At 38.8% G+C, this 12768-nt stretch overlaps 1 protein-coding gene across 1 annotated transcript in view; it reads left to right on the plus strand.

Annotated features, from left to right (window-relative positions):
• AHI1 (Abelson helper integration site 1) overlaps positions 1-12768 on the plus strand; it is a 226193-nt gene that overhangs the window by 15929 nt on the left and 197496 nt on the right. Inside the window, 7 exon segments of the mRNA XM_006030667.2 lie at positions 272-879; positions 1298-1482; positions 2738-2957; positions 3948-4140; positions 6409-6504; positions 7531-7716; positions 12730-12767. Coding sequence (XP_006030729.2) covers positions 272-879; positions 1298-1482; positions 2738-2957; positions 3948-4140; positions 6409-6504; positions 7531-7716; positions 12730-12767 — 1526 coding nt within the window.

Here is a 12768-nt window from a genome sequence, read left to right on the forward strand (position 1 = left end):
AAAACAAAAAACCAAACAAACCAACCAACCCTTGAAGTACAAGTTTAAAGCTGCTTAAATACAAACATTTCAAGTTTCTTCCTTTTTAAGTGTGAGTTTTATATGTTACTATTCCATCTGTTAATTGATAAGTTTAATGAATTTGATGCCTGCTTTCAGTTTTACCTCGCATACAACAATACTTTTGTATGGTATTAGTTTATACAGTTATATTTATTATGGTAATATGTGATTTATATTTAAATAATTTTCCATGGTTCTTATTTTTTAGCTTGACACTTTCAGCAATAATCTTGATCTTGTGAAAGACAATGGTAATGATGAGGCAATTATAAACACTTACAGTTCTCAAGACGAGAGTCCCCGATTTCCAAAAAACAAACTAAGAGACAGAAGTTCAGTTATAGAAAAAATAAACAATGTTGTTGTTAGTGGAGAGGAAAACAAGCAACCAAAGTCTAACAAGAAGAAAAAGAAAGCACTGTTACAAGAACAACTTAATGAGGAGGAAAATGTATATGAAACTAAATTGGAGAGTTTTGAAAAAAAGATTAATGATTTTCCAGAGGAAAAAACAAGAAGTAAATCACAGACAGATGCACCTCATCAAGAAGGTGACAAAAAGATAAAAAGTGCCTTGACTGAAGCAAGAGAGATAACTGAATTAGAAGAGGAAGAACAGCTAATTCAAGCCTACCAGCTGCAAGTGGCTGAGGATGAGGTAAATGCAATTAAAAAGAAAATAAGAAAAAAACTTAAAGAACAGATGTCTGAATTCACCTCCAGTGTTCAAAGCCCTGAAGTTGTATTGAATAATGAAGTGGGCAAAAAGAAGAAGAAGAAGAAAGAAGTGCCAGTTGTAAATGAAGCTGAAACAAGGTACAATGATAAACTATAATCACTGCATGTATAAATATTAAAATGTTTGATTTTTAACATGGGAAAGAGTTATCAGATAGAGCTGTATGGAATTTTTTAAACTACAAACTAGCCAGCTGATTTTGTGAGGCAAAATATTTCCACCACATGGTATCTGAAAATACTGCCGAGATTAGTATTTATTTGTAAGAAGAGAAGGATTTTTTAAAGTATACATACTTCAAACATTTGTTCTACAGTTACTGTTACCATGCTTAAAGAAGGGTAAAATGAAATGTCTGGTTGGCATTTTGGACAGCTGATAAACTGAATACAGGCAGTTCCAAAATCAACATATTTTTAATGAAGAAAAATGGTAATGAGTTCTGTGCATTCACACAGTAGTATACAGTTACTAACAGTATATGTTGTGTTGCAGTGCAATGTCCCTCTCTGAGTTGCAGCATGATCCCATAGATGATGATCATGACAAAAAAAAATCAGGAAGATTGCTTGCATCGTGTTCTAAAGAAGATCATGTGACTACAGAAGAACAAATAATGGATGAAGAAGACATGGAGAAACAGAAACTTAAAGCTAAGAAGGCAAAAAAATCTAAAAAAGGTTTGGTAGTGTTGGAGTGATGTTGCACCTGTCATGGTCCAGGAAATAAGCAAGAAGCAGAGGGTTTTTGTGGGTGATAACTTTTTAATGCACCAACTTCACAGTTAGGATGAGCTGTAATGCATTTAAAAGCTTGTCTAAGTCTATTCCAGCTGTGTAGCTGGTCCAGTAAAAGATATTACTTGCAAAAATCCTTACCTCTAAAAAGGTCTGCAATTAAAAAGTTACAGTTAAAGTATTGGAAGATTTTTGTTTCTCCTCAAGGATATTTTGGTGTTGTAAAGATGGCTTATGTGACCAATAATGTAGCTTTATTTACAGTCCAGTGTATGTTTCCCATGTGTTAGACATCACACATTTCCTGATGTAGTAATCACCCTTTACACTGTTGTAAATAATATGCAGTCCTTCTAGGTGTAACATTCTCGAGCCTGCTGTAAAATTATCCTGGGGAAAATCAGGAGGTAAAACTACAGCAAGTGCATCATATCTATGGCTATTCAGGGCTACCCATTTGCTCAAGCAAGCAGATTATTGCATGGTTGCAACCCCTTACTGGCAAGGTACCATAATATCTCCTGTTACAAACAGCTACCCAAGGAGAATCGGTTCTCTGTCCTTTCCTTATCCAAGTGTAATATCAGTATACAAAAGCTATGTAAATTATGTCGGTATAGCTAGGTTATACAGGAGATTTATTTGCTGATAATCTAATTTGATACTCTCCTCTAAAGTGAGAAAATCCTTTAGGAGTCTAGGAGATTTAGCTTCTTTTGCTGTACCTTGACTTCCTGAATAGTAGTAAGAGCTCGTAGGTATAATTACATACATTTAACAGCATAGTGTTCAGTTGTTGAAGTCATAAAATGACCATAAGAATAAATATTTTAATTTGCTTGACCTTGAAAGTTGCAGTGAAGAGCCTCTACAAACCAAGAACAAAGATTTTGCTTCACAAATTGTCAGTGAACACCAGAAAAGTTCTTGTATCTGCTTCCCTGCATAAATATTAATCCATGTGCAGTTAATGCTGTTAACTTTAACACTACTTTGTATGTTTGTGAAGGTTTATGGGTTTTAGCACTACTTCATAGGTTTACTTCATATGCAGTTAATGCTATTAATTTTATTTTAACTCTACTTCACAAATTGCTAGCTTAATGTAAAGTTTGCTGTGCAAATATGATACGATTTTAATCCTTATGTGTCACTAGCAAAGCTCAATAACTTTTTCTTTTTTTGCTTTTTCTTCTAGTAGTAGAAGAAAATGCAGCTATCGATGCACAGAATATACAGGAAATTAATAGGCCAGAAGCTTCAGTTCAATCCAAACTTGTTTTTGATGATGGTCTTGTGCTAGGGGTTTATATCCATCGAACTGATCAGCTTAAAACTGACCTGCTGGTATCGCATCCTATGGTCAAGATTCATGTGATTGATCAAAAGACAGGGCTGTATGTCAAGAAAGAACATAGGTGATTTTATTAATTTACTTTTGGCTGTTGTTCTAAACTGCACACCCGCTTTTGTTTGGAAACAATTATTGAAATAAGCACTTTGGCCCATACTGTAAAAATGTACACTGTGTGTGTTGAGGGGGAGGGAAGGGGGTTGTGCATACACGTACTTACTTCACTTTAAGCGTGTCAGAAGTCTCATTGACTTCAAAATTTCCTGCAACTTAAGTATTTGCAGGAAGTGAGAACTGTTGTTCTCCTTTCTCTCTTCCAGCTGTAAATGTGCTTCTTATCAGAATAACAGCGTGGCTGTCAGAATATTGTAGCTTTAAAACTAGCTGATTTATTTCTTCTCCTAAAAGATAGAGAGAAATTCCCAGACATTAGCTTATTAATGATTCTAGCTGAGAATAAACCAACAAAAATATTAAAGTATAAATAAGGTTACCTTTTGATTATATGGAAAACATCCATAAGAATATTGAAATGAAGTTTAACTTTCCCATAAGCATTTCATTTTTCCTACTCCTTTTTGTGTTATTAACGCCCAATAAACCTGATGCAAACTCCCCTTGAAATCTGCTACTAATTTAATTGGAGTTTTGATCAGGCCTAGTCAGAGTGACTTGATTCTTAGAATTTGGAATTTTTACTGTTCTTATTTCCCCATACAATGCCAATAGCATTCTTCCTTCCTTCTCATGTCTTTGTTGTGACAAGGTATTTAGCAGAATTTGCAAATTCATTAGAATACAACAGGGCTGCAGTGTGAGTGCTTCTGCCGTGGCCTTGAACTTGCAACCTCTGGGCTGTTAACTGTGAGCCTTAGTGTGCACACAACCCCAGTCCCCAATAGCATTCTGATCTAGCAGATTACTGGAATATTTTTCTCCAGTAGAATGCAGGACTATTTCAGACTTTTCTTCTATGTAGAATAATTAGTAGTAGTTGCAGTAATTTTATTCTTTGTGTTTTAAAAGGAATTATGACAATTTTTTTTTTAAATAGTAACAGGGCGGTTTCATCATATTATGAACAAGAGCAAGTCGAGCACATTCTTCCTATTATGACCCAGCCTTATGATTTCAGAAAGTTTAAATCAACGCTTCCAGAATGGGAAGAACAAATCATATTTAATGAGCGTTTTAGTTATTTTCTTCAAGATGCTGAAGGAAGCCCTAGAGTAATTCTGTTTTTTGAGGTAAGCACTGAATATTTTACACCAAAATTTTCATGCTACTCAGGCAGGACTAGGATATTTTTTTTGGTGGTACTGATAGTATAGCACCATTCAGAAAGTATGTTATGGTAGGAATTCTAAACATTGCTCAGTGGCTCCCACTGAAGTCAGTTGGACTAGAAATGGGTTTGCTTTAAGCAATTTTCAAATCCTTCTCTTGGAGTTCTGTCCTGGCTAATGAATGCAGAGCCCGCTTTGGGTGATGGGAGAGGGAGAGGGAGCAAAATATACTTACTGACACACAGTGCTTCCAAGAAGAATTGGGAATCCCATACTGGGAGCGGTTGTCTTCTGCCTGTTGCATTGGGACTGGTGGCTGATAAGAGGAATAAAGACTGTCTGTTTTTTTGGGGGGAAGGATCACTAACCCAGGAAGTTCAAAGGCTAAGGTTGTGGTTGCCCTACCAAGTTCTTCTATGTTCCCTTCATGGGCTTTGTTAGATTGAAGTCAAGCAGAGGGCAGGATGAAATGAACTCTTTCTCATGAACCCTTGTACATCTCTGATTTAGTCAGTCTGTGAGTCAACAACCTTTCAGTAAAGCGAGCTGCAGCTCATGATCTGACTAGTGCCACGAGGCACCATGCTGCTCTGGCTGTTCCAGTGACAATGAATGGGCTACAGTGAGAAAGAGCAGTCCTCCATGCCAGCTGGATAAACTGGCTGGAGTGGTTGGAGGCAATTGGCACACCATTAACAAAATGATTTAGACCTTCTTGAGCATGATCCAGTCTCTTTTGTGGACCAGATCTTGCCCATGGCAATAGGATGCAGAGCTCTGGTCTGTAAGTTGTATCTCTACCCTGCCTTCTATGTAACACCCAGGCATGCCAAAGCAAAGCAAGATTAACTAGCTAGCAACTAGCCCAAGGATTGTCCTGTGGCTCAGTGTGTAGTGTGAGTGAAATGCTTCACTTACAGGGTGGTGAGGGTTTGCATGTTTGACAAAAAAATGTAGTTAACTTTTTCTCCTCCTTCATTCTTCACACAGTAATATTTACTTCAATCTCAAATACATTTGTGTTTAGAAGAAAAACTGAAAAGTATGTTGGGCGTAAATATTCCAATATTTACTGAGTGTATATGAGATGTTCTGTAGTATTAATATAAAAATGGAAACTTGGTACCATAAATATGTTTGATGTCCTATCATAAATGCTTATGTATTATAATATCACCTAGCAGATTGTTTTTATGTTCTGCAATACACACAGAATAAGTATTTTCACAGTACTAAGAAAAGGTCCTGGTAGCTTAGCACTGAAGTCATTTATATGTAGGAGCGTGCAAAGGCTTTTCATGGAAATATCTTTATGGTTAAAGCTGAAATTTTAGCTCAGATGGAAGACTACAGTATCCATTAAGTCATTTCAATGAAATGAAGCACAAATTTGAGGACCGGTTCTAATTTTATTTATAGCATGTACTCTATAAATATGCAGAAATGGTCAGATGTGAAGAGTGTCTGGAAACTATGAAAAACAAGAAACTGATATCTAATTGATGAAGCTGAGGGGAAAAAACTTTTTTTTTTTTTACCATACAGTTCTGTTTGGATTTAAAGCATAGCCATGCTTGGGGCAAATATAGAGGAATTGTGAAAAGATAAATGTAAGACGGCTGAGAAAGATATGTGTGTCCAGTTTTTAAGTTCTTTTTCCATTCTTGATTTATGTTTTGTTAAAAAAAAAAAGACAGGAATGAAGCAAGGCAGACTTTTACGTGTTCTGGAAGATCGTAACAACAATGTGGAAGGATTTTCTTTTCCTAATATCTACTGGGGGGGGAAGGGGATGCTGCATAGCCAGTAATTATGTCTTTGTAATATTTGGCTGCTTGCAGATGTGTAAAAAACAAACTAAAACAGAGCTTTACCAGAAGAAGAAGCATGTTAGCTTGACCTGGCTCCCCAGTGTTTGCATACATCAGGTGTTTTAGTTTTTAGTGAGGCTTTTGGTTACTTTTATCTAATAGGTGATTGAAGTGCCAAAAGGCCCCACTGAAGCGCCCGATTTATACAGATGTTGGGTGAGCCAGATCAAACTAATTCTGGGAATGCACTGTGTTCAGTGTGGGAGCATGCCGAGTTGAAAATAAAGTGCCTTTTTTTGCAAGCAGCTTTAAAATACAATTAAAACTTGCTTTGTTTTGTTCATGTTCATAAAGTATGCGCTCAGTGGAAATTTGTATGCACTCAGTGGAATACTTACATTCTAATTCATCCCTGCAGATCCTTGATTTTTTAAGCATGGATGAAAGAAAAGCCAACATTGAAGTACAAATTCAGGAAAGTGGATTTCGCAAAATCTGTTGGGCATTTCTAAAGGTATTTTAAACCTATGCAAAAGGATTTTTTTTAAATATACTATTAAATTAAAAATATATAGTTTCTTGTTACTCAAAAAACATTTTGAAAGTGTTTTAAATCATAAAGGTGGTAAGATGTAAATCTGAGAGAGAGTTTTGTTATACAAGGGTTAGAGAAAATACTATATTTGGCAGCAGGGAAAATGGCTATTTCTCAATTAAATACAAAAATACATGAGAATTTTTTAAAGTGCAGAACATGGCAGAAAAAACTGAAGCCTTCTGTAAAGAGAAAGAAACTGAAATATGCAACAGAATGGATGGCTTGTTAGGGCTTGTATTTCTTATAAATATAACCTCTATACAGAAAAGAGTTTAGTGAATTCTGTTTCTCTCTGTTGCTATTCTGTATTCTAGTGGAGCTTTTTGTTGAGAACCAATCATTGAAAGGGCATTAATTCCTGAAAAACTGAAATTGCCATGATTCTTTTACCAAAAAATGGTGATATATTGCTGCCACCAGCAGGGCAGAAGATAAGTTTTCGAAAGGGATAAGTTATAGTTCCTATATTTCTTCTTTCCTTAGTAGCATGGCCTCATTCAGTTTTCAGTCTAATGATGAGCTACATACTCAACTCCATTTGTTAAATGAGAAAAATTTATACTCCAGTGTGTTTGAAATTTGGGAGGGCTGCTATTTCTGCTGCATTTTCTCCACTGGAGCCTAGATAAATCTCTTTTGCTGAGAAACTGCATGGAAAAAGGAAGGGGGGGCGTAGTTGTTCTCAGTGGCTAGATTAGATTTGTTTGATGTTTCTTCCACATATTTGTTTGAATTGATTCAACAAAGTTTTACTTGTGATGCCCCTATCACAGCAAGAATGACAGTAATAAAAGAACGCCAATTTGAAATTTGGCTGGGGTTAAAAATGGAATTGCTTTTTGAGATATGTTACAGTTTGATCCTGGAAACATTTTATGACTTCTGTAAATTTTGAATTCAAGTAACTAATTTATTTTTTATTTTTCTAAATTACCTTTTTAGCTTGTAGGTGCAAATGGACTTCTCAATATTAATGGAAAAGTACGTCTGCAATTATATTATCCACCTTCAAGGACCAAAACACGCTCAAACGTTGTTGAGGTGTTTCACTGGTGGGCAAAGTGTCCTAGGAACCGTTACCCATCAACCTTGTATGTAACTATAAAAGGAATAAAACTTCCAGATCATGTAAGTTACATAAATATATTTATTTACAAATAACTTAAAGAGGGCAACTTATGTTCTCAAGGTTATTTCTATAATCCTTCTTAACTAAATAAACTGTTTTGTACATAGCATCTTTAAAAAGGACTAATAAAAATCATGTTATTTGCTGAGCACTTCACAACATAGTCAAATAGAAACATTCACCCCCCTGTTACTTTGAATGTTCAATATCTTCTTCAGTGACCTTGAAGACGGAATGGAGTGTACCCTCAGCAAGTTTGTAGATGACACTAAGCTGGGTGTAGTAGATACTCTGGAAGCTAGGGCTAGGATTCGGAGTGAAGTGACCTTGACATATTGGAGGACTGGACCAAAAGGAATCTCATGAGGTTCAATAAGGAGTAGTCGAAGTCCTGCATTTAGGATGGTACAATCCCATGCACTAGTACAGGCCAGGGCTGATTGGCTGGGCAGCAGCTCTGCAGAAAAGGACCGGGGGGTTACAGTAGACAAGAAGCTGAATGAGGCAACAGTGTGCCCTAGTTGCCAAGAAATCTAAGGGCATACTGGGTTGCATTGGTAGGAGCGTTGCCAGCAGATTGAGGGAAGTGATTTTTTTCCCTGTATTCAGCACTGGTGAGGCCACATCTGGAGTACTGTGTCCAGCTTTGAGCCCCCCCACTACAGAAAGGATGTGGACAAGTTGGAGAGAGTCCGTTGGAGAGCAGTGTAAATGGTTAGGAGCTGGGGCACATTTATGAAGAGTGGCTGAAGAAATTGGGCTTATTTAGTCTGGAGAAGAGAAGACAGAGGGCATTTAATAAGAACTTTCAACTACCTGAAGTGGGGTTCCAAAAAAGATGGAGTTAGACTGTTCTTAGTGGTGGCAGACAACAGAACAAGGAGCAATGCTTTCAAGTTGCAGCAAGGGAAGTTTAGGTTAGACATTAGGAAAAAAATTCTCTATGGAGGAGGGTAGTAAAGCACTGGACCAGGTTACCCAGAGAGGTTGTGGAATCACGATCCTTAGTGGTTTTTAAGACCCAGCTAGACAAATTCTTGGCTGGGATGGTCCTGGTTTGAGCAGGGGATTGGACTAGATGACCTCCTGAGGTACCTTCCAATCCTAATTTTCCATGATTCTATGAATTCCCTTGTCATTTGGCCACTGATTTCCACAAAACTTGCAAGCAGCAGTGCAGCATCTAGGACAGGCATCAGCAGTGTTTTTGGGCAGAGTGCCAAAAACATCCCCAACCTCAACTTGTAAGATGTTGGTGCACTGGAGGTAGATGGCGGTAGAGCCACAAGGGGTCCAATCGTTGTTGTGGCAGTGTGGTCCCAGCTCCTTCCCCACTGTGCGCCCCAAGGTATGCATGCCAAGCAAAATGCCTTCGCATGCCATGCTCTGGCACCTGTGTTGGGGGTTGATCTAACACATCATGACCTTCTCAATTGAAAACTGGGAGCTACGCTAAAGTTAGTATCACTAGTGTAAAACCAATATGAGATTGGAGCCTAATTTTATTTTTACACTATATAGCAGAACTCCTTATCTCTCTCTTTCTCTGTATATACAGATATAGACCTCTAAGGATAGATAGATATATGTATACGCACTTACAGACACACACATACATGTAGATTTTATATATATGGAATTCCAGCATATGTTGTAAAAGTAAAATCAGGCTCCATTCTCTTATGTTGATTCAGGTATAAGATACAGAGATATAGCTATAAGGGTATGTGTATATGTACACATATGTGTGTGTGTGTATATATATATGTATAGATTACATATAAAAATGTAAACGCATTTTAAAAGACGGGAAAGTTCAGAGTTACTATGGTTATTTGCTTCAGCAGTGCTCAGATGGGCACTTTTTAAAATAAACATGTTAAGTACTATAAATCAGGTGTGTGCAATTTGTTTACCATCTGCACCATGGGGCTTCTTACAAGGTAAGTGATTCACTTCAAGAGGCAAGGCAAACAGTGGCAATGTGAGCTGTCTGGTTGCTGGCATCAGCAATATAGTGGCTCTGGCAGCCACATGGGGTTAATATTAAGAGCATAAGAACATAATCCTTTCCCCACTGCCACAAAATTGTATCTTTAATGGGGATCTCAACCAAGAAATTACACAGCAGGGTGAGTGATGATAGCATTAACCCCTGTGGCTTCCTGAGCTGCTGTGTTGGCAGCACCTGCACCAATGAGAGAGGAGCTCTGGCAGCCACAATGGTTAATGGCACCATCACATACCCCACTGCCAAATTTCTGGCTGTATGGAACAGATCCACAGGTGGGTCTTCTGAACCATGAATAGGCCTTCAGGCCAGGTGACACACCTCCATGAGCCAGATCCTATCTTAGACAATACATTTAACAATCTTGCTGTAAACAATGGCTTTATTGTTTACAGTTGTAGCATAATTCGAAAGGTTTGGGTTTTTTTTTTGTTTAATATAGATGTAGTGAGGAACAGTACAAAGATGAAAAGACAAAATCATATTACAAATCCAAGACGAACATATGTTGTAGCTCACTGATAGGAATAACAGCAGCCTCTGCACAAGTTGCATAGGTGGTTGGGTCTCCTGGACTACTGGTCTGCTTGGCTCTGTCCAGGTGGCATATTTTCTACTATGCCCTTTGAGACAAATGTGTGGACAACAAACTAGCAGTCATTTTTTCTTACTGTTCTCCATATGGCTCCGTTATAGGGGAAGATCTAGCACTGGTCCTCTTCAACAGAGATTAATTTGATTTTTTTGTACCTTTATGTTAGCGTTTTTTTTCACTTATCTCACATGCTCAAATACGACGTGTCTTGTTTTTGAAAGGCAGAATAGAGAAAAAAGTTTTCTATAGTCTTGGCTGACTCCAGGGGCCCTCACCTCCTTTGCTCATTCGCTACACTTTTGATGTTATTGATTGAAAAGGAGGAAGGCTGCCTGAGGGACTTGGAGTGAGCCTGCCGTTGTTCCAGTGTTGGCCTTTGGCTTTCTAGGCCTCTGTCCTTTTTACTATTGCAGAGCCCTCTCGCTATAGACCACTGACCAGACTGAGCTTCAGGGTTCCCAGCTGCCAGTCTGCCTTCCAGAGCCTTGTCTTTGCCCTTTCTCGGGCTGCTGAGCCTCCCTAGGGTCTCTGGAAGCACCCCTCATGGGCTCTATGGGATCACCCTTCTGTGTGTGCTCAGTATGCCCCTCGCAGGCGCTATACAATTGCCTCTCTTGGGCACTACGGGATTGCTGCACCCACTTTGCAGGTGCTATGGGAGCTGTAAGCCCCCCCTCACTGTCCCTGTCCCCCCCCCCCAAACCACTGGGTATTCTTTCAGTATCTAGTCCTTCCCTGGGCATCAGGTCCTCCTGGTCCCCACCCCCTGGCACCAGACCAAACTAAAACCAAAACACAAGCCCTTCTTTCTGGCTGTAACAACACTCCTACCCAAGCCTGGGTCCTAATCAGTTGCTAGCCCTCAGGTTCCCAAGCAGTCTTTGGGGCTGACTGACTCAGTTTGCCTTTCAGTTTTAGGCATCTCTTCCCTGCTCGGCCTCCATGACTAGACTGCCTGCCCTGGCTCTGGCCCTGCCTTATCTCTCTCCCAGGGCCCTGCCTTCTTCTGGTCAGGTGGCTCCCCTGGGTTGCTTGCAGGTGCCTGCTAATTAATCTCATCAACTGGTTTCCATGGTGACCCAGTTGCAGCTGTGCCCTGCACAGCTGGCTTCTCTTTTAAAGTAACAGTGCCCCAGGCTCTCTTACACATCGTTCTTTATATAAGTTCCTGTAAATAATAAAAGATTTATTTCTAAGACATTCACAGCACCAGCCATATCAAGATACAGTAGACTGCAAGCAGCAGCTCAGTTGCCCTGAGCCATCTCAACTGCTGCTTTAGGCACAAATTACAGCTAGCAGTGGCTATAAGAGGATTAATGCCAGGACTGCACCTTCTGCTTGCAGGGACAGGTGGAAGCCATGTTGGCAGCCAAAAACAAGCAGATGTGCTCTAATATTGCTCCCTGTGTCTATTCCAACAAAGAAAAATCAGCTTCCCCTTTTAAGACACATACCTCAATTTTGGAAATGTGCTTTTTTTGGGAAAGGTGTGTATGGTACGTGCGTAAAAATAGTAATAGACAAGTCAAAAGTGTGTATGTGTGGCGGGGGGGAGCAGAGGAGGGCGGACTGACAGAGATGAAGTGGCTTGTGTTTTCCCTGATAGTAAAATATTCCTTGGCAATACTGTTTCATTAAGAGATTGAAAGGTTTTGTTAGCCAAATAGCAATATCCCACCCTATTGGATAGCTACAGTATATTGTTACTGGAAAGCTAGGCAGAGACCATTTCTGTTGCTCTTGTATCATGTGACATCATGCCTCCTTTGTGCAGTTGATAAGTTCTGTTGATATCTTACTTGAAGTTGGTTAAGCCTATTTACCAAAATTTTTTTCAGTATCCCTTTATCATTAAAACTGCATGTAACTTGGAATTAGACCTCCAATCCTTGGAAGCGCAGAAGCAAGACTGTTCTTTCTTTACTGTAAATAGTGTGACTGGTTTGGGTCCCAGAGGTGGGCAGGATGAGCTGAATAGCCTCTTCCTCCATGCAGCACTTCACATCTAAAAAGTCAGTGCTGGCCTTAAGTAGGTTACCCGCTTTTAATAATGAGAACTTTTTGCTCCATTTCCAGTCTCAGCCACATGTGGAAAAGGCTAATAAAACAGGGAAAGTATTAAACCACTGTTTAATAAAAGATTGGGTTCCTTTTTATTTACACTTAATTCTACTAGAAAAAACTACAAATATTATCTGTTATTTCAGCATAGGTGTTTTAGAAATGCATGCTTTGTTTTGTTTTGCTTTTTAGTGGATAGACATTGTCCTTATTTAGTTGTAATACAAAATATATCCACTACTTGAAAACTCCTATATATTATTTTAGTATTGTAAAATATTACAGTGCACTTAAAGCTAGAGTTATTTTAAGATTTTCCATTCCTGTTTTGTCTGTATGTAGGTAGATCCTTCTTTCCGTTCTATGATGGCTCTTCAGCAG

Source organism: Alligator sinensis, unplaced genomic scaffold (genome assembly GCF_000455745.1).
Source record: "Alligator sinensis unplaced genomic scaffold, ASM45574v1 scaffold417_2, whole genome shotgun sequence".
In the NCBI taxonomy this organism is placed as follows: domain Eukaryota; kingdom Metazoa; phylum Chordata; order Crocodylia; family Alligatoridae; genus Alligator; species Alligator sinensis.